This window comes from Tenrec ecaudatus, chromosome 3 (genome assembly GCF_050624435.1).
Source record: "Tenrec ecaudatus isolate mTenEca1 chromosome 3, mTenEca1.hap1, whole genome shotgun sequence".
In the NCBI taxonomy this organism is placed as follows: Eukaryota; Metazoa; Chordata; class Mammalia; order Afrosoricida; family Tenrecidae; genus Tenrec; species Tenrec ecaudatus.
The window spans coordinates 169843752-169865567 of NC_134532.1; the positions used below are offsets into that span (position 1 = coordinate 169843752).

The 21816-nt window shown below is 51.9% G+C and overlaps 1 protein-coding gene across 7 annotated transcripts in view; it reads right to left on the reverse strand.

Moving 5' to 3' along the window:
• Positions 1–1176: 1176 nt before the first annotated feature.
• Positions 1177–21816, reverse strand: part of PDGFRA (platelet derived growth factor receptor alpha) — a 51391-nt gene continuing 30751 nt past the window's right edge. For all 7 annotated transcript variants that reach the window (XM_075544305.1, XM_075544304.1, XM_075544303.1 and 4 more), the window contains exons 13-23: positions 19444–19548; positions 18325–18435; positions 17687–17840; positions 15549–15715; positions 11806–11921; positions 11322–11444; positions 10358–10469; positions 9440–9539; positions 9219–9324; positions 6404–6645; positions 1177–3526 (exon numbers count right to left, since the gene is read on the reverse strand). In XM_075544305.1, coding sequence (XP_075400420.1) covers positions 3379–3526; positions 6404–6645; positions 9219–9324; positions 9440–9539; positions 10358–10469; positions 11322–11444; positions 11806–11921; positions 15549–15715; positions 17687–17840; positions 18325–18435; positions 19444–19548 — 1484 coding nt within the window. In that variant the 3' untranslated portion in view covers positions 1177–3378. The remainder of the gene's footprint in view (positions 3527–6403; positions 6646–9218; positions 9325–9439; positions 9540–10357; positions 10470–11321; positions 11445–11805; positions 11922–15548; positions 15716–17686; positions 17841–18324; positions 18436–19443; positions 19549–21816) is intronic.

The following is a 21816-nucleotide window of genomic DNA, read 5'->3' on the forward strand; positions in this document are numbered from 1 at the left end:
TACTCCATGACAAGGTTCTAAGACAAGGTTCCAAGGGCCAGGAAAGGAGGAGGGAGGGAAAGGGGAAATGCTGGGAGAGAGTGGGCTTCGTGAGGGGGCAAGGAGGGGATGGCCAGGGACGAGGTGGAAGGCACAGTGCGTACCAACTGCTGAATGGAAAACTGATGCCCTGCTCTGTAAACGATCCTGACTCATAAGATATAGTTTTAGTGAAATGTCGCTAAGAAAGAATAGCTTAGCTATGAATAGATTAGCTATGACTTCCACAATCCAATGAAAAATAAACATGCTGGAGCTCGGCATAGCTTTAACATATATATATATCATTTATTGAAATATAAAGATCTTCATTTACAGGTTTTGGGGGCTTTCATAATACATCTTGTACCGGTGGGCCCTCCCAATCCAATTAGTCATTTGCACACATCCACCACACCATTGTTTAGGGGAAACACTTAAGTATTTTCTCTTCCTTATTTCTAAAATAGAACTTTCGGACATTCAAAAGTGCAACAGTCAATGTGCCTGTGGGGAATATCACAGTCAAAAATATCTATAAACAAAGGCAGTGAAACAGCTTGTCATCAATGTTTTGGCAGTATTCTCCAAGTCTCTATAGAAATACATATATACATATCGATGTATAACATCATGTTATCACACGTCCCTCTGCACACAAAAACAGGCCCATTTTGTGCAGACCGGCAGACCACATCATTGAGGACATCGTCGGGCACTGAAGACGAAGAAACTCCCCATGCTGTGTTTCTCGGGCTAGCTTTGATTGTTATCTTAGAAGCAGAAAACAGAAGAATTGGCAAATTTCCTTCTGGGGACTTTTCGGGGGGTCCCCCATGCTACCCCCACAAAAAAGGCAGGGGCAGGCTGGGGGGATACACTGGACACACTGTACAAACACGGGGTCCCCACGTCCGTCAGGTGGGAGCGTTTGTCAGGTTGGATGCGGCTGGTCTGAGAGTTTGCCTCCAGCCTCTGGCCGTCAGACAAGGCACCCCAAGGCACAGGAAAATGCACAGCACCAGGAAAGACAGGAAACCCGAACGCTTGAGCGGACGGTCCAGAAGCACAGACGTCTTTCAAGTCTAATTGGCTCTCCAAAGTCTAGTCCGGTTTCCCTTCACTGGCCCATTGAGTTCGGTTTTCACATTGACCATAGGGGTGGGGGTGGGGAGGGAAGGTGGATCCGAAAGCTGGGGCTGCATTAAGATTACACCAGTAGGTAGTCACGTACCTTGTTATTGCTTCTTCAGCTTCCAAAGTTTCCCCTGCCAGGAGCCCACACAGTGACTGCAGCCTTCCGAGCCCACGGTTCATGTCCAAGGCGTCAGCCAAGAAGCAGGACCACAGAGAAGCCCAGGGAGCCCACACCAACCAAGAGGTCAAGAATTTGGCTTGAGTTGACAATTCATCCTTCCATTTAACTTTAAAGGGGGTAGGGAATCAGTCAATTATCTGCATTTCCCACCCCACCACCAAAATATCGACCTGCTTCAACAGAAATTTGACGCAAACAGGCTTTCCCTGGAATATTTTTTTTTTTGGCCTCAAACTCAGTACCCTCAAGGAACCAATGGCTTTACTTTGGGAAGACCAGGCCGTGGCCAGGATGTCTGCTTTCTCGGCCTCAGCAAAAACAAAGACTAAATGAAGGGCCACACTCTGACGACGTGGCATGAAATGTAACAGACCCACAGCTGAGGGCTGCAGCAGTCCGCGCCCTGAGCCATTGACTTCTAGGCCAGTTCCAGGTGCGAGCTGTTTGGTGTTTGCTCTTCCCCTCCCCCACATGGTAACCTAAGCTGGCCGGGACCCAAAGGTGGCTGATCAGAACTTGTTTATGAAAAATCAGGTTCTTGCCCTCAGGGCACAGTGGGCTCCCTATTGATCAGCTAACCACGAGGTCAAGGGTTGGAAACCAACAGCCGCTCTGCAGGAGAAAGATGAGGCAGTCTACTCCTGTGAAGAGTTACAGACTCGGAAACCTTCAGGGGCAGCCCAACCTTGCCCTTGACCTTAAGGGTCACTGTGGATCAGAATCAACCTGACGGCAGTGAGCTCCCTCCAGACCTAATACACCTGAAGCTCTGAAACAGGGGTCGAGTGACTCCGGCTACCAGTCACGACACGATGCCTTTCTGCCTCAGAGGTCCAGACTGCTTCTCTTTGAGGTAAGAACTGTGGGAACGAGGCTGACGGCGGCAGTAACCCTCCTGATTCTCGTAGGTTTTGTGGGAGGGACACGTGAACGCTGGGCTCCATCACTGTTCGCACCATGCAGCGACCAAAGGCTCGGCAAACCCAGGGTTTCGGCTGGTGGTTCTGTCTGCCATTGGGAGGAGACACGGAAAGTCTGCGCCTTCACTGTGAGCAGTGACGGTGTCCTTGTGTCGGTTGCACTCTGCTAGCTCACAGGCAGTTAATGGCCTTGGAGTCCCCTTGACTAGGGAACCTAGTAGGACACCCAAAAATGGACTTTCAGGAAGACTCCTGACTTGCGCTTTGTTCTCCATGCTCAACTACAGTTAATCCGCTAATGCTAACACTTTATCATACAGAGAAACACGGGTTATTTAATATACAAGCCCCAAACCCAGCAAACTTGTCACCTACTTGGTAAGTCAGGATTTTTTTTTCAATTGTGCTTTTCAGGAGGGAAAACGTGTTACAGGTTACACATTAGCAGTACCGATAGCAGTAGTTACTATTACAAACCTAGATTACAATATGAAAAGGATTTGTTGGGCTTTTAAAGGACCCAAATTGATTAAAGGAGGCTGGTTAATGATGATCCGTTCTCTCGTTAACACTAAAAGTTTTTAAAGGAAAATGCTACAGCCGCAGTACCTTTTGGGTTCAAAAAGTGGTTTTGTGTGTACTTCACAGGAGAATTCAACAGCAGCGGACACCGAGTTTCCAGCAAGAAGTACATGAAGGGCTGGTGCGGTCTCTTCAGAAACCCAGGGAAGACCATTAATAAAAATCTAAGCATGTCCTTGGTTAAGAGCTATTTACATAATTACAATGCTGGAGCTTCATCGCTGTGGAAATTGTGTATATGGGAATCTCACCAATGCCCTTGAGACACAAAGATTGTCTTCTGTGGCCTCTCTCTCCCTTTGTCCATCTCCCTCCAGACTGCACACACCACTGAGAGGCTACCGAGACGCACGAGGGAGACGTTCGCCTCTAGCTGTCCAGTCCAGTCAGCGTCAGAAGGCTCCCCAAGGCCCTGGGCCGGGAATCGCTCCTCACACACCATCTAAGTCCTCCTCTCAACCTCTGCATTGCATTAAAGTGGTTTTTCTGACAGGATCCCAAGGTGGCACCTGGCGGAAAGATGCCCCCAGAATCCAGCAGTTACAGGAAGCTGTCCTCCACCAGGTCTGAGGAGTCGATGCCAATGTCGTCCATCATGTCAATGTCCTCGATGGTCTCGTCCTCTCTCTTGATGAAGGTGGAGCTGCTGGACCCTGTGTCGATGGCACTCTCTTCAGACGTCTGTGAGCTGGAGGAGACATCGGATGGGAAAGGTGAGCTTCTGTCTACGTGCAGACACAGACAACCAACCAAGGCTGGGGCAACACTGGGGAGGTGCCCCTCCCATGGAAAGCCCTTACTACAAGAGCCACTGGTGTGCAGACCCAGGGTTTCCAAGTTAGCCACCAGGCCAGAGAGCTACTGGTCATCCACCACACTATAGCCAGTCCACAGGTCTCACTGCCATCGAGCAGATTCAGACTCATTGTGACCCCACAGGATAGCATGGACCAGCCCCTGAGGGTTACTGAGACTGTAACTTCATGGGAGCAGAAAGCCTCATCTTTTCCCCCAAGAAGCTGTTGGTGGTTTTGAACTGTTGACCTTGTGGTTAGCAGCCCAACACACAGCCAGTAAGCCCCCGGGGCTCCTTTCGGTCACAGGTAGTCTTGAAATTTGCTCTGACCTGTCAGTTATCCTTCTCTTGCTAACTTTTTAACCCAGGTTGCTAACACACCACCACAAGTTCTGCTTTGCCTACTCGCTCCAAGGGAAAGAGGAGATAAGCAAGGGATGGGTGGTCTAAAGGAATGGGGGAGGGAGGAAAAGCCAAGGGAGTACAGCAGCTGCTAAGAGCAGCCAGGCCAGTGGCTGGCTCCTGCTGAGACCTCCCATGTGTCCATGCTGGACCTTAGGGATTCACCCTACTTCCAGGCCTGTCTCCTCCCATTTATGGCTAGACCCTGTGCCTCCTGAGTCTCTAATTTCAGGGGACCGCTCTTAATAGGGTGATGGTTAAGAGGGGGTATTCTAGAGTCCAATGCGCAAGACCCTCCCACTCAGTGATGTCACACAAGTTACCACCCCTCCCTCAGCCTGTTGACTTGCCCATCAGGGGAAAGGCCAGTGCCGCTAATGCACAGGGCTGTTCAGGGGAGTCCATAGGGCAATGCCAACAAAGCACTGGGCACCCTAACCAAGCAGCTACCTCGGGACCACTCTGACTCATGGTGGCTTCAGGTATGTCACGGCAGACCTGCCTGTACTCCACAGAGTTTTCACTGGTTGATTTCCCTCCCCCCCAGAAACAGATTGCCAGGCCTTTCCTCCAAGGCACCTAGGACACACCTGGACTGCCAGTGTTGGGGTTAGCAACATTGTCGGCCTCCCCGAAGAACTTCCTAACAATCTGATGGTCCAATCAAGGGAGCTCTATCTATTGAGAGTCCCACGGACACTCAAAAGAACAAACATCTGTCTTGGAAGAAGTACGGCCAGAGTGCTCCTTAAAGGCAAGGCTGGTGAGGCTCCACCTCACATACTTCGGACATGCTGTCAGGAGAGAGCAGTCTCTGGAGAAGGACGCCATGCTTAGTAGAGTGGAGGGGCAGTGAGTTAAGAGAAAGATCCTTGGCAGGATGGAGTGGCACAGTGGCTGCAACCATGGGCTCAAGCAGAACAGAGGTCAGGTGCGGGCAGTGTTCGGTTCTGGGGAGCACACGGTGGAGAGGAGTGGGAACGGTCTTGCAGGCACCTAGCAACAACCTATCTGTTACACTCAAATTCTCCGCTGAATTCGAGTGGGTCCTGGAGAACGCTAGTGGTTCCTTTTCTCACAGGTGATCATGCTGTCCTGACCGTGCTCCGAGGAGATGCTTGCTCAAGGAGTGCAGGTCACGTGACCTGCCTTGGTATTTCTGACTTCATTCCAAATGGTTCGTGGGAAAAAAAAAAGAGATTGCAGACTGGGCAGTGGGGGGGGGGTTGTTAAAAAAGAGAGAGAGAAAGGGTTATGTGTATGTGTGATAGATTGAGAATGCAGGGCACACATCCAGGTAGGAAAAGTAAATGGAGCAACATGTTAACAACTAGTACATCACAGTGGTAGACGGCTACATGGGTTTATTATTCTCCCATGTTTTCTGTAGAGTTTTTAAAAAATGCATCGTTGGGGAAAATATCCTCCCCTAAAACCTCCAGCCTGGGACAGTCCCCCTCTCTCCTCCCTTCTCTGAATTAATTAATCATCGTTGGATCACCAGCCTGTCTCTAATTGCTATCTAAACCTCAGTGGGATCTTTCCATGCCAAGCTGATTCTCACTGGCAAACTTTTCCTAACCAGTTAGGAAGCTGGCGCCCCAGCACATTAACAGTGAATACTGGCTGGTCAGAGGGAGGAGGCACACAAATGTGCAGGTACACAAGCATGTGCGCACACACAGACAACACACACTCATGCACACACACGCACACCAGGGCTCTGCTCGAGCTTTCAGCTCCTTCCTGCTTGTCAAGCCTAGCCTGTCCTCTCTCAACTCCCCGTGTGAATTCCGGAGCAGAAAACAACACACCACAAAAGGCAACATGTGGTCGCTGGAGCGATGCTGACTCGTGGCGACCCCTGTGTGTTTCCCAGTAGCACTGGCCAACCACTCCCTCCCCTTGGTGACCGTGCACCTTTCCAGGGTAGAAAGGCCCCTCTGAGTCGGCTCGGCTCCCCAACTTCTCTTTAGTAACCAGGCCCTTCACCATTCAGGGACCTCAGCAGAGAAGCCAGTCTGGTCTCTCGAAGTCCGCTCTGTGCCAGTCCACCCTGGAGAATGTCTAGGAGCCAGGGAGCTGCCCAGCCGCTGGGTCCCTTCTCAGCCTCACACGCAGGAGGCCAGCCCTAGGACTGAGCTTCTGACCAGATCCTAGGGTGTATCCTACCCGCGGAACCCTTCCTTCCCTCCCTGTGGCCCGCTATAGGATGGGGCTTGTTGGAATCACTGAAAGTGGCAGCCTGGTGTCAATGAGGCTGCTCCCTGGGGGCGTCTGAGCACAGTGGACTGAGAAGCGCCTTTGGAAGCCTGGGGCAGGGTGTGGGGCAGGGGGGTGGGGGGGGGGTGGGGGGCACTCTTCTACCTGTGTCTGTTCCTCTTGCCCAGGTCTTCGTCCTCAGGAACAGGGTCGAGGTCGGGCAGAGGGATGATGTAGCCGCTGTCAGCACTCAGTCTCTGCTCATCCAGGCCACCCTCCCAGTCCTTGAGCTTGTCTTCCTCGTTCTTGTAGGTGACGCCAATGTACGCGCTGTCAGAGTCCACCCGCATGCGGGCCACGGCGGGGTGGTCGCTCTTCAGGAAGTCCAGGTGGATCTTCTCGTAACTCTAGAGACATTCATTCAACACACAATCCAGGGTCACCGGCCAGACACAGGACGGAGGACAGGAGCACAGAGCTAGCGTCGAACGACATGTGCGCCCAAACCTCCTCCCAGGCTGGGAGGCAGACAACTAAAGGAGAGTCCTCGGCCATCCTGCCTGAGAGATGCATGCAGAGGGAAGAGGCCAAGCGACCGCAGAGATCTCTCTCCCAAGGGCTGGGCTTCCTTTAAGGTACCAGGGGCCCCAGGGCAGGCTCCTCAATAAACAACATAAGCACGGGCTTGTCTGTGCTCGCTTACTTATCTGCAGTAGTCTGAACTGGTCAGTACCGATTAGTAAGTAAGCACAAGGAAGCCTCTGCTTATCTTGCTGACTGGGTTCATGCAGCCCTGCAGGAGATATAACCATCCCTGGGCTAGCTCGGATCCACTGGTCCCTCTGGGCCAGGGCTCAACTTCCTCAAGACCAAACGCACTGCCGTGGAGTCGATGCTGACTCAGCGCGACCCTCTAGGATGGGGCCGAACTGCCCCTGTGGGTATCTGGGACTGTGCAGGAGCATGAAGCCCCGTCTCTCTCTTGCGGAGGGACTGATGATTTCAAACTGCTGACCTTGCAGGTCACAGCCCAATGTGTAACCACTACCCCACCAGAGGAGTCCCACTGAGCGGCGGCGAGGGCTCTCCCTGGGACAGTCTGCCTTACCAAGTGGTGGGAGAGACTCCAACGTGGAATGTAGGGGCCTCTGGAGGAACCCCAGAGTGCTAACCAAAAGTTTGGTGGTCCCACCCTCAGGAAAGACCCCAGCAATCTGTTTCTAGAACAATTACAGCTTTAAGACCCTGCAGCCAGTTTGCCTCTGTCCCAAGGGTCCCCCATGAGCAGGGCAGTACCCAATGAGAAGGCTGCATCAGAGCCAGCCCTGAGCAAACAAACCCCAAAAAAGAGCTTTTCAGTCAAACGCACCGCGTTCGGGTTGATCCCGACTGGCCCACCCTCTAGGACTGGGTAACACTGCCCCTGTGAGTTTCCAAGACTAACTATCCAAGAAAGCAGAAAGCCACATCTTTCTCCCCCAGAGCTGCTGGTAGTTTCGAACTGCTGATGTTGGTGAGCAACCCAACACATAACCACTATGCCATCTGGACTCCTTGAGCCGCCAAGTAAATTAGTTCAAAAGTCAATAAAAGAAAGGGTGGAGGTGGATCTTTCCCATCTCTGCCTTTCAACCCATCTTTCCCAATCAGAGCAGCTCTGGCTGGCCTCGGGTTAACATGTCTCCTTCACTTCACGGGGCTGGAATGGGCAGCGAGGTAATCGACAGACAAAAGTCTGTCTTTGCCAGCCCAGCCTGCCACCTGCTAGAGTGGCTCCTTCGCGAAAGGAAGGGAGGGGAGCAATGAGGAGGAAAACTCCGCTGTGCTTGTGAGCCCTCGATCCTGCTTCACAGAGCCTGCACTGGGAGGATGGCACAGGACCGGGCAAGTGTCCCCTCTGTCGCAGAAAGGGCCGTGGAGTCACAGCCAACTCGATGGCCTCTAAAAAACGGGCTTTACGGGGTGGGTCACTGGTCTTTTCTGCCCTCTGGACCGGCTGGTGGGTTCATATTCCCACCCAGGCCACCCGTCCAGAACCATGGAGCTGCCAGGCCGCCTTATGAGAAGTCTCCCCAATGGCTAATCTGAGTCTAAAAAGCTGGGTGCAGCACACAAGGGAGGAAGGAGCCCCAGGGGTGAAGGCCAGCAGGGCGACACCGCCAGCCGCTCCGCGGGAGAAAGGCCAGCCTGCTACTCTCAACAGTCCACCCTGTCCTGTAGAGGGGCTGAGTTGACATCAACTTGACGGCAAGGTGTGTGTGTGTGTGTGTGTGTGTGTGTGTGTGTGTGTGTGTGTGTGTGTGTGGTTTTTGTTTTTGTTGTTGGCAGCCTGGGTGTCCTTGGCGCAGCCGCAGAGCTGTCTGAGCCATCTGCATACACTGGCACGGCCTTTGTTAGTTTGGACAATGTTCCCTATGTGACCCCAAACCAGCTGGAGCCACAGATAACAGCCTCAGCCGTTCCTTTGTGCGCGTGGGCAAAGCCAAGGTTGCAGGGATTTTGGTGCGTTTACCCAAACGGCTGAGGGGCCCTGCAGGTCCGCAGATTGCGGCCCACACAGTAGTAGCTGCAGCCACGCAAACCCCTGGAGAATAAAGTGCTTGCAGGTGCCACGCGTGTAAGCAGAATGGATGGGGGCCCGGGAGAGGAGAGCCGCGTCAGCATCGAGAAACACTCCTCCTTTCTCCTCCTTTGAAAATGCTCCCTGCCCTTGGTGCCCAGCCGTGCTAGCCTCCTTGGCATTAAATAAACCAGCAAGCCACCAGACACCAGTCACTCGCGGTGACCCAGTCTGCGTGTGGCGAGCAGAGCTGCTCCCTGTCTGGATGGCGGGGACCTTGTGGAAGTATGTAGCCAAGCCTTTCTTCCGAGGCACCTCTGGGTGGGTTCCACCTGGGTGGGTTCCACTCTGCTCCCTGGCATAAGTGCCTGTCCTACCTTGACTGTGTCTTCCCACCCACCTCGACAAACCCAGACCCACCTTCTTGTACTGGCCTGGCAGCAGGCTCTCCAGGATCTCACTGAGGTGGTAGAAGGAGGGTCTCTTCTCGGGCTCACTGTTCCAGCACTTCACCATGATCTCGTAGCTGGAGAGGCACGGAACTCACTCAGGGAGTGCCCAGGGAGGAGCAGAGGAAAGTCCCCTCCCAGAAGGACCGCCCCCACCCCCGCTGGGCACACAGGAGCGGGAGAGGGGCTCACACTTCACTGGTGGCGTGATCGGGCTTGGCCATCCGGTACCCACTCTTGATCTTGTTGTAGAAAGTGGAGTCCACCGTCATGCCAGGATAGGGGGTGCCGCCTGAAAGCCAAAGAGTGGGAAGGACTGGTATTAACACAAGTGAGCAAGACACCCAGCGCACACACTAGCAGCGACAGTATCCTCAGAAGCCGCCGGGAGTTTGAAGGCCAGGAAGGACCAGTTCTTTCACCTAAGTGACGGCCTCACCTCCTTGACTGTTCAATAACCAAACAGCAAACTCCCCGCCGTCAGGAGATGCCTATTCATAGAGACCCTACAGGACAGGGTAGAACTGCCTCTGTGCGTTTCCGGGACTCTAACTCTTGACGGGAGTGCAAAGCCTCCTCTTTCTCCAACAGAGCTGCTGGTGGTTTTGAACTGCTGACCTTGAGGTGAGTCGCCCAGTGTGAAACCTGCTATGCTACCAGGTTTCCCCCCAGACCTGCCTGAAACTTACACTTAACTAGGGCCCCTAAGGTAGACAAGGACCAATACCCTAGGCAAAAATCCTCCATCTTCGGGGTGTTTTCCATGTCTCTGACTACGCTGAAAAGTCTACAAATCCATGTGGCTGAGTTGCCTGGCTCGGGGCCAGCCCAGGTGCCACCTGCTCGCCAGGGTTCCCTTGGCTCATCTGCACACAAGCAGGTCCCCAGGCCTTGCTCCCATGGTGCTTTGAACCTCCATTTGTCTCACCCAGGGCCCCTGCTGACGACTGGGTCTCCCAAAAGCCAGGTGCTGTTGATTCAAGTTCATGGTGACCCTGTGTGTGTCACATACAAGAGTGCTCCCCAGGGTTGCCGATGGCTGCTCTCCTGCTTGCAGAGAAGCCCCATCCAGCACAGAGAGAGAGCGAGAGAGTGGGCTGTCGTACGTACCCAAGGAGAAGATCTCCCAGAGCAGGATGCCATAGGACCAGACGTCGCTCAGGGTTGTGTAGAGGTTGTCAAAGATGCTCTCAGGGGCCATCCACTTCACGGGGAGAAAGGTCTGCAGGGGAAAAGGGAGTGGAAACTGAGCCCAGTCTACACGCTGATGAGCCATTCTCTCTGCGACTATACACTCCTGCTGATAACCATGTCCCACACGAGCAGACTGTATACTCAAAACAAGCCAAACTCACTGCCACCGAATCCATTCTGACTCTTGACGACCCTAGGGGACAGGGTAGAACTAACTGCCTCTGTGAGTTTGAGACTGTAACTCTCTAGGGAAGTAGAAAGCCTTGTCTGTCTCCTGCAGAAAGGCTGCTGGTTTCGAACCACTGACCTTAAGATTAGCAGCCCGATGCTTAACTACTCCACCGCCAGGGTTCCACACACACATATACTGTGAATCCCGGGGTGGTACACCTCACCCAAGGGGCTTGTGACAATGTCAATTCTGATCCATCATATCTGGGGTGTGAAGGAACCCGCCAGAAGCTCTGCTGGTGATGCTGTTCCCAGAAGCACATGTCTGTGCATACACAGGCACGCACGCACACATGCACCCACGCACCAGTCATATTCATGGTCAACATTCAGTGGGTGCCTGTGGGTGCCAGGCACTGTCATAGATGCATGACACAACTTAACTGATCTTGTTCGCCACACCCACCACCCAGGAGACAGGGGAAACCGGGGCACAGAATGGACAAGTAACTTGGCCCCAATTCCATCGCTGGTAGGCTGTAGGTGGTGGAGTGTGGGGTTCCCCTGTGGTGCCCCAAGAGTCCATTCCTAACTCTCACAGGGTTCCCAGTTCAGAACACAGGTACCAAAGGGTCCTAAGCTACATGGGATGCCCGAGATGCAAATGAGGGGGTGAGGCGAGCAGGCACCACGCAGCAGGAGTACATACGCTGCCCTTTGACACGTAGTTAGAATCGTGCATGATGTCTCTGGCCAGGCCGAAGTCGCAGATCTTCACTATCTTCCCTTGAGCCAGGAGGACATTGCGAGCGGCCAGGTCCCGGTGAACACACTGTGGGGGGAGGGGACAACGTGGCTTTGAGTCAGTCCAGCTACAGAGTCCAACATCACTCCTAAGAGACTGGGTGTTTCCTGGTGGCCCGGGGAGCTGCAGGCACAGCACCTCGGAAAGGCTGCCAGGGCAGAAAGCGCTGGCCCTCCCAGCCACTCCCCAAAGCGAACATGGGGAGCAGGAGGACACCAGCTGGTGCCGCCTCCTGCCTTACAGAGGGGAGAAGAGAGGGAGGGACACGAGACGCAGCAGTAGCTGCTGGCCTCGGCCTCTCCTTGCACAGATGCTCTCTCGGGACTCTGTGGCTCAGGTCGATGGAACCCTGCTCCTTGAATAGAATTACTTAAACAAATCAACTTACGTTTTTTGAAGCCAAAAACTCCATTCCTCGGGCAACTTGATAGGTGAAGCTCAACAAATCCAGCAAGGTGAGGCCTTCCGAGTTACCATCCGAAAGGAGGTCTTTGACCTCTGATTCTGCAGAGAAGTAAGGACGTGTAAATGCGGGCGCCCCCTCTGCACTGGGCAGCACTCGCCCCAGAGCACAGCCACAAAGACGCTCTCCATCACACGGGTGGACTGCTGAACCACGCACAGGATCTTTCTGGAAAGGACTATTTCCTACAGAAATATATCCAGCCTACACAACGACCGATGTGTGTGATGTCTGTGTGTTTGCATGTATATGTGTGGGTAAACGTACATGTAGTTAGAGTCCTCTGGTGACACAGACGATTAAACACTTGTCTCCTAACTGAAAGGTTGGCAGTTCAAACCCATCCAGAGTGTGCCTCCAAAGACGAGCGTGGCCACTGAGTCCACTGCCTTGAGCACCCTATGAAGAGAGTTCTACTCCGCACGCCTGCACTCTCCCTGAGTCGGCATCAACCTGAAGGTCTGATTTTGGTTTACACATGAGGGGGCGCTTCAGAAAGCTTATTGAAAATGGAAGGGAGATACGGGAATTTTCCCACAAACTTTCTGAAGTCTCTCTGTGTAGTCATAGCCATTTGGGCCGATGTAAGTTGATGCTTCTGATGTTTGGTTTGGTTTGGTTCTCCACCCTCCCATTGCTTCATTTCAATCTTATTTAGCAAATCATCTTAGTCACCTTTACACACACACACACACACACACACACCTTCCAGATTGAATTTTCAAGATGTCAAAAATTTCGTAGGAAAGTAGTATTGAAAGATCACTGCCATGGAGATGATGCTGATACATCATGACCCTTATAGGGCAGGGTGTAACTGCCCCTGGGGGCTTCTGAGACTATCACGCTTTATGAGAATAGAAAACCTCCTCTTTCTCTGGAGAAGTGCCTGGTGGTTTCGAACTGCTGACCTAGTGGTTAGCAACCCAATGTATAACCACTATGCCACCAGGGCTCCCTTCACTTACATTAGACCCCCGTCTAAAGGATTACACCAAAAACACCAACCCCACTGCCATCGAGTGGATGCCGACGCATAGCAAAACCTGTGGGCTTCTGAGACTGTAACCGTTTACAGCAGTAGAACGCCCAGCCTTTCTCCCAAGGAGCTGCTGGTGGTTTCAAACCGATGACCATGCACATCATAGTCCAACCAAGTGTAACCACGAAGAGGAGCTCCCAGAAATTAACTTTTTTTTAAGCCAATTTCCTAACACTTAACTTCCTTTTTAAAAAGTCAAGCACTAATCAGAAGAGCTAGCACTCTCAGATCCGTGCCAAAGGCCTGGGTCTAGCGCACTTGGTAACTCGTCCACGTGCCCCGGGTATCCCATCTGGCAGGGGCCCAGAGTTTTCGAGGAAGGAGGCGCGAAGGCCAGAAGTCCTCAGTCCTTTCAGAAAGTTCTCAGGCACACGTCAAGAGTGGCTCCGGTCATTCACATGTTTTCCAGCGGCTGCAGCATGAATCAGGAACACCGCCTTCTGGAGCCAAGTCCAGGGCGCAGCCTGGGAAGCCATGCAATCTATTTTTAACTGTATGCAAAGGAGAGGAAGGCACTGGATCCAAGGACTCCCACTGGCTAATCGTGAACGAGTACTTGGACGACGCCCCCATCCACCCACCCGTTTGGCAGGGGGAAGTGACTGGAACTTGGAACTTCAGAGATGGAAAGTATCATGGTGTACTGACCGAGCTTTGTAAGACAAGCACATTCTTTTTTTCTTTCTCTCTTTCTTTCATAATGGATCGTGCCTTTCACTTAAGAACCCTGAAAGCGTTCCAAGCACACGCATGCTCTCAAAACAAGTTCTAAGGCTGCTCCATGCAGTTTGCACCCAGTAGAGCCAGGGTGGCTGGGCTCACATGTCAGGGCGATGGCAGGCAGCTCTGCTGAAGTGTCACCTTCCTTTCTCCGTTCTAAGCCTAGGGGATGAGGCTAGAATCTCAGCGGACCCCTCCCAGCCCGGATTGGGGAAGAGAGTGGGGGCGGGGGTCCATCTGGTGTGGGTCTCAGCTCCCCCGAGGGCATCAATTCAGCCCTGCCACATGTTCATCGGCTTTCAAAACAGATGATCCCTGCCTGAAAACCCCCGTCAGCTGAAGCACCCAGTCCCTCCTTGTCAGGAAGTATCACCTCAAATCCTCCACTCCTGGTTCCTAACATGCATGGAACCGTTAGAGGGGCGATTTAGCTAACAGTCGATATGTAGCAATCAGGAGTATTGCATCATGCCTTGTTATTTAACATAGCAAGAACCAGCAGAAGATGGCTAAGTTTCCATTTTTCAAGTAAGGGCATGCAATGACAAAAGAAATAACAATGAGCATTATTCATTCTCTCTCTCTGTGTGTGTGTGTGTGTGTGTGTGTGTGTGTGTGTGTGTGTCTGTCTCCTGGCTTTTTAAAAAAAGGCACGTTCAAAACTATCCCCTGCAGTCAAAATCTTTCAACAAAGTATTGATTGGGTTCAAAAAAGGAAAGATGGCCACCCTAGAGTATGCTTCTTTACCAGTCTCTCTAAGACAACGCAGCCAACAGTGATTCTAAAGCAGATGGGAGAAGACCGGTGGGTGGGTGGAGACTGGGGGGTGGGTGGAGACTGGGGGGTGGGGGACGGGGCGGGAGCTAGCGAGAAGGAAACCAGGAGAGAAATAGTGAGGATGTCGACACCATGTGAAGGGCGCAGCTGGCGCTGCGGATGATCCTGTCGAGGAACTTGGGGAGGGGGGTGGGGGGGCGACAGCACTGCTGTGTGTTGTCACCAAAAATTATGTACATACATATATGTATGTGTGTAAACACATGTAAAATGGGTGCATATGTTATATCGATATGCAGACAAAAGAAGTAGTAAATATCACCATGCTTTCTTATTTCTCAAAGGCATGTTTGAAACTACCGAACGAGTTATAGATTTATGTGTGCACATGCGCACACGCCCTCGCTCGCCCATGCGTGTGAAAGCGGGTCACTGCATAAGGAAGACTGGAGCACCATCAGTGCCTCTGAGGGTGGTGCTGGCAGAGACTGCTGCACGTGCCCCCGACTTCCAAAAGAACAAACAGATCCACCTTGGAGGAAGCAGGGGCTTCTGAGAGGCAATATGGGCAGACATCGTCTCACGTGCGTGCTTTGGACAGGTTGCCGGGAGAGAGCAGCCCCTGGGGAAGGTCAAGTGGAGGGACAGCAAAAAGAAGGCCTTCAAGGAGATGGACTGACAGTGGCTGTGACCATGAGCTCCGGCACAGGAACCAGGGAGAGGCTGGCGCAGGACCGGGCTGTATGTTATTCTGTGAGTCAGAACCGGCCCGATGACAACTGACAACCACATGCGCGCGCACACACACACGCACACACACACACGCACACATTTTTTAAAGCGGGATATTAACACCCAAAAAAGGCAACACAAAAAAGACACGTCTTAAAAAATCATATTTGAAATTCAAAAACGTCATTACGTTAAGCGCGTCTTTCTTTGTCCCCTTCTTTTTGATTCAACGCCACACTCCTAGGCGAACATGTCCCACACCAGGACCCGTATGCAAACCTGTCTCAGCGACCCTGGGGCCTGGGAAATCTACTTACCGCCCCCTCCTTCCTTCCCTCGTCTGAGCACCTTAAGCACAAGAAACCCGGGAAGGACACCACACCCAGCAGTAGCTACCTAGCATTGACTTCTTCTTGTGCGAGGCTGGGCGGTCGTACAGCGATCTCTGGATGTCCGAGTACTTGGAGACCTCTCTCCTTTCCAGCATGGGGACGTACTGGGTGGTGTCGGCTTGCCTCATGTCCATGTAGTCGCCATTGTTTTCAAAAGACAAAATAACGTAACTGTCGGAACAGAAAGGGAAACCTTAGCCAGGGTTGCCCTCTGGAGGGAGCATTCAAGGTGAAATTCGCTGAGAAACAAAAGCCAAACCCATTGCCAGGGAGTCGATGCCCACTCACAGCCACCCCATGCCCTACAGAGGGAACTGCTCCCGAGGGTTTTCTTAGCCATCATCGCGAGGGAGGCAGAAAGCCGGCATTGCTTGCGCAGTGCCACTGGTGGGCTTGGACTGCAGCCTTTAGGGCAGTCGTACTGCACAAACCGGGGGCACCACCTGGGATCTCGGGGGACGCCTGCGATGTGCCGGGAGACACAAACAACCTGAGCCCTTCCTACGGGGACATGGGCAGGAATCCAATAATCACACAAGGGCCTGGCTGGGCTCAGGCTCAGGTATGCTCTGAAGGAAGGGAGGGAGAAGAGGCGGGATCAGGAAGGACACAGAAGGAATCACCTTTACCACGTTGGGAATGAGTGGGGTGGGGGTGGGGCTCTGGGTGGTCCTTGATCCACATGAAGGGTTCAACTAATGCCAGGTGGCATAGCCGTCAGTGCCCATTTACTTATCAATCTACTTATTTCCGTGCTAGTCTCAAGTCCTCATCTGCAGAAACCTTGGCAACCTGAGTACCTACTTCTACGCCAGGGTGGCCGTGCACCCATCAAACCCAGGGCTGTTGAGTCAATTCTGACTCACAGTGACCCTGTAGGACGGCCCTCCAGGTAAATCTTTTACAGAAGCAGATGGTCTCGTCTTTCTCCCATGGACCCGCTGCTGAGTGAATTGCGGGTCTTTTGGTTAGGAGTTGAGTGCTTGACCGCTGTGCTCCTGCAACATGCACGTCTCCCACACTTAGGTTGAGGGAATTCATTGCCTTGTCTTTGTTCTTTCTCTCGTTTGCAATTCATAGGTCACCAAAACTTGAGCCGTGTGGCTTGGGCAGCCAATTACAACTACTCAATTTAATTTAATAAGGAGTGAGCTCATTGTACTTTCAGATCTTTATAGATTTGAAAATCTAAAGAGCTCTTTTGAACCCTTTGTGGATTTCAGGTTCAGCCAGGGCTAGAATCTCAGAGTGACAGGGACCCAAACAGTTCATTGTGGGTTACAAGAATGTGCGCCCCATCCGCCGAGCTGTGTTTCCTGAGGGAACGGCCATGAACTCAGTGAAGAACTCCAACCACAGACTGCCTTGGAGAAGATGTCACTTTGATAGCTAAAGCAAACCTGACCCAAGCCCTAGTCTCCTCATTTGCCTTCAATGCACACAAAGCCTGGATCATGAAATAGGAAGACCAGAGAATTGAAACATATGAACGGTGGAGTTGGCGAAGAATACTGCGGGGCAAGAGAACCAACAACCAAAAGTCTGAGAAGAAGTACAACCGTGAGGCTCTTTAGAAGCAATATACAGAAATTTCTGCTCACTCACTCTATGTATCACCAGTGGAGACCAACTGGGAGGATGGTAGAGGCCCGGGCAGTAGATAAGGCCCTTCATTATGTATGATAAAGCAAAGGTCAGGACAAACAGAGGACACCCTCCATGCAATGGTCCCATCCAAGAGCCACCACAATACACTCTAACATCCCAACAGGTACAAAGATGGCACGACTGGCCATGGCTGTCTTGTACTTAAGGCCACCCTGCATCAGCATCAGCTGGAGAGCAATGAGCACCTCCCTCCCAGGGGGATGACCTACAGCAAGTAGCAGAACGGCTCCCAAGCTCCCCCAACTCTCACCCTCACTCACACTAATCAGCAAGGCCCCGCGACACGACATACCTGAAACACATCACGTACAAGGCTGGCTGCCCCAGGTCACAAGAGGACAGGGGGGCGTGGCTCTAAGTCTTGCTGCGCCCTCCCTCTGCGCCCACAAGGATGGAGTCCGCCAGGTCGCGGTGTCTCCCCACCGGAAGACCCAGGAGCTAGTGGTTCCCAACAGGGTCTCGCTGGGAACTCACCTCCGGGTGCTTTCATCAGCCGGGTTCAAGCCAAAGATGTCCAGCTCTTTCTTGGGTTTCTCCGGGTGCTGACTCAGGAAGCTGTCTCTGTTCTTATGCAAATAGTTGACCAAGTCCCCATAGAAGCAGTACTCGGTGATGATGTAAATAGGCCCTGCGGGGACCATAAACCAATTTGGGGATGAGTTACGAAAATGAAGAGCAAAAACCACGGGGTGCTATGCATGGAAATGTCGCTCCAAAACATGAGCTTCCACTTGCCCAAGCGAAAGATAGAGGAGGCAAGAAGGGGGACCAATTTGGACAAAGGGACGGCCCAGGGTGGCAGTGGGGACGTCTTGTGAGGCATGACACGGACACATCATTGTGAGACATGACACAGCAGTGACACGGACACATCATTGAGTGGAAAACTCCTTCACTCTAGACACTTTCACCGAAAGCACAATCGCTTTCGATGTTAATTTTTAAAAAGAGCTTCCACCAGCTCCATGGAAGTCAGTGAACTCCATTCAAGGAGCACGCGACCCACGGACACGTTCAGGGGAGGAGAGCGAGCGGCAGTGACAAACCTGTTCAATGATGGGCACAAGCAGAGGTTCTTCCGGAAAAGCCCCCCGGGGGGGTTGCCAGCTTACCTGACTTGGTGCAGGCTCCCAGCAAGTTGACGATGTTTAAATGTGGTCCCAGGTGAGTCATGATCTTCAGCTCCGACATGAGAGCTTGCTTTTCACTGGTTCGGGCTGTGGCTGTGGAAGAAACGGATCCGCCCTAGGGTCAGCGGAGCCCCCTGTGTCCCATTCTCAGGAAGAGCCAATAAGGTGGCTGATTCTGTTAGACATCCTTTTATTTACCAAGAGTCTATAGAAAGAAGCAGGCGGCACTGAGTCTGACCCCTAGCAAAAAAGTCTTTCCGGGTGGTGTCCCCAGCCGTTCATGTGCAATTCATGTGCTCAGCCAGCGCTAGCCTGAAGATTGGAAGTTCGAGTCCGCCCAAAGCAAGGCCATGCTGGACGAGTGAGAAACCAGCCATTGGAACCCCTGCGGGAGGGGAGAGTTCTGCCCTGGGATATTTGGGGCTGCCACAAGTGGGCAGTCAATATGACAGCACTGCTTTGAGGAAAACTTCAGTCATGGAAAGCACAAAGCCTTGCCTTTCCAACAAGAGAGCAAGAAGCACAGTCTTAAATAATCCAACGTGGCTCCTGCCCTGAGCCCATGCGGACTCACAGCAACCCTCTGGGACAGGGGAGAGCTGCCCTGTGAGTTTCCCAGAGCGGAACTCTTTACCGGAGGAGGGAGCCTCATCCTTCTCCCTGGGGTGGCTGGTGGCTTCACTTGGCTGGCCTTGCAGTGAGCAGCCCGCCTGACAACCAGGACTCCCAGATCCTAAGTGACAAAGCCGCCTAGGTACACACAAACTCTCCAGTCAAAATTGGCATTTATTATTTGCCTAAATTTGGCATTTATTATTTCAGCTGTGGGAACAGTGCGATTTTTATATCGTTTTTTTTAACGTTCATTGCAAATACCTTTTTTTCTTTTGTTTAAATCATTTTATTGGGGTCTCGTACAACTCTTATCACAATCCATCCATCCATCCATGGTATCAAGCACATTTGTACATATGTTGCCATCATCATTCTCAAAACATTCGCTTTGAACTTGAGCCCTTGGTCTCAGCTCCTCGAATGGGATTTTTAAACCGCTTGCTCTACTGTCTCCCAGTTCCAAACTCCCAGGAAAGAGACTCTTACGTTTTAGCATCTTCACTGCTACCTTCATCACAGGCTGAGACCGGCTCAGCCCATAGGCTGTTCCTTCAACCACTTTCCCAAACGCACCGGAGCCCAGGATGCGACCTGCAGGAAACAGAACCATTATGAGCCTGAGCCAACGCCTCCATTCCTCTCCTCAGCTTCCCCTTGCCGCACTCCTGGGCGCACAGCTGGGCTGGGGTGGGTGTGTTTCCTGCATTGAGTAAGCATAATTATTCCTCCAAGTCATCATGTCAAAAACAGAATTGAGCCCACAGGGAAGGAAATTAGTGTAATTGCTTTTGTCAAATAACATTTGCAAGGGAAAGGCAAACACGGACGGAGAAGCGGGGAGTGGGGGCGATGCGAGCCCATCCCTGGTGTGAGCACTCCCTCTACTATCTCCCGGCTGAGCCAGATCCTGGCTGCTTGGCATTTACTCTCTGTGGCTCTGGCCCAAGCCCCGCCCCCTGCCCCCCCCCCTTCGGTTTGTCACAAACATGGAGGCATCTTTCTGTATCCTTCACTTCTGGAGAGATGTTTCCATTCAAAACATTGCTGACTCCAAGTGCTGCGCGTTACAGGGAGGCCACCAGAGCCACTGATGGGAGGTACTAAACGAATCCAACTGCTGTCTCCTGCCTTGAGGCTCACTGGGCACTGACAGGCTGGGGAAAGACTCCATTTGGAAGGGACCCCGGCGGGTGACATGGCCTCTGCTTGCTTGTCTGCATTGTTGGAAAAGCAACCTGGAAAGATGTAACTGCAACCTGGGGATACACAGAACCAACACCAAACTCACCGCCCTTGAAAGCCCAGTGAGTTTGAACTGCCGACCAAGCGGATGGCAGTACAATGTTTAACCACTATGCTACCAGGACTCTAGAGGAGATATGCAAGCTCAGCATGATGTAACAGTGCCTATTGGGGTATTAGGAGTCCTCTCCTTTCTTGCCATCTGGTGCATTGCATCTTAAGTCCTCTAAGTGAATTCCTGGTTGTGAACCAGAGGGGGATGGGAGTGTGGGGGGGGGGTGGGGTGGGTAGCGATGACTGAAAGCAGACATAGTTCCCTGGGATCAGGATCTTAAATTGGGAGCAGCAAGAATGATTTTTGTTTTTTTGCTGGGGGATGGGGGCTGCTCAATTTAACTAACTCTCTACCAAAACCAAGAACCCAAAACCTCACCACCATTGAGTCTATTCTGACTCTTAGCAACCCTATAGGCCAGGTTGAGATGGCTCGTGTGAGGCTCCGAGAACACAACTCTTCACAGGACTAGAGACCTCATCTTACTCCCTTGGTGCTGCCTGGTGATGTTGACCTTGCACTTAGCAGCCCAGTGCATAATCAGTACACCACCAGGACCCCTAACTAACTCTCAGAGAAGAATTAAACTCCAGCTCCCCTCTACTTTGGAGTGAAAGAGAAGTTAGCATCCTTCCCAGTGCACACCGTTAGGAGAGCCATGGGCACACAAGCTCTCACGCTAACGTGCACCTGTCTTAGCCAAGCAATGGGGAAAATCATAATAATATATACTTCTTTCATATCCTTGGACTAAAAGTATTTCGCACTTGGTCTCCACCCATGATTGACATACTGAAAATGTTTGTAATGAATAGTGTTGGTTGTTTTGACTTTATTTTTTGTAAACTTTGCGAATCTTCCTGTACTTTTTATATTCTACATTCTAAATATAGAGCGAGAGATTTAAAGAAGCTGGATCAGAATCTTTTGTGGGTGTCTTCATTCATTTATTATCCATTCCTTTTTAGTCACAGATACGCATCTCATTTCCATTGGTGTTCTTTCCAAGGCTAAGCCACTTCAGTGGGTGCCTCTGCCAGGCTGCCTCCTCATCTCTTTCTCTCTTTGTGCAATTAATTTTCTTTCACTATAATTTGTTATGGAGCAGAATTGTTTTTTAAAAATCCCTGCAGTGATCCAACAAACTTGTTTTTTAAATTAATTCAAGTACATACTTTATTCAGATTCTGTGTGTGTGTGTGTGTGTGTGTGTGTGTTCAACCCAATATCCTCTTTCTGCCAATTAACTCATCTTTAAGACTGAAACTGATTTCTTTGAGTGTACTTCAATGGCTGGGCTCTTCAGAAGCACAGCTCAGAGTCCTGGTTCCTCTGCAGGCTCACACACACTGCCATCACTTACGTACACGTCCAGAGGAACCCTTGGCCATTTTGCTCAGGGCCACACTAGGTGACTCGTGAGAGAATGAGAGGAAAACGTGGCAATGTGGCACAGACATCAGATTCTCCGCAGCATCCAAAACCAGGCCAGACTTACTGAACCAGCTGAGATGGGAAGACTCCCCAAAACTGGTGCCCTGGGGTTCTTTAAGCCTTGAATT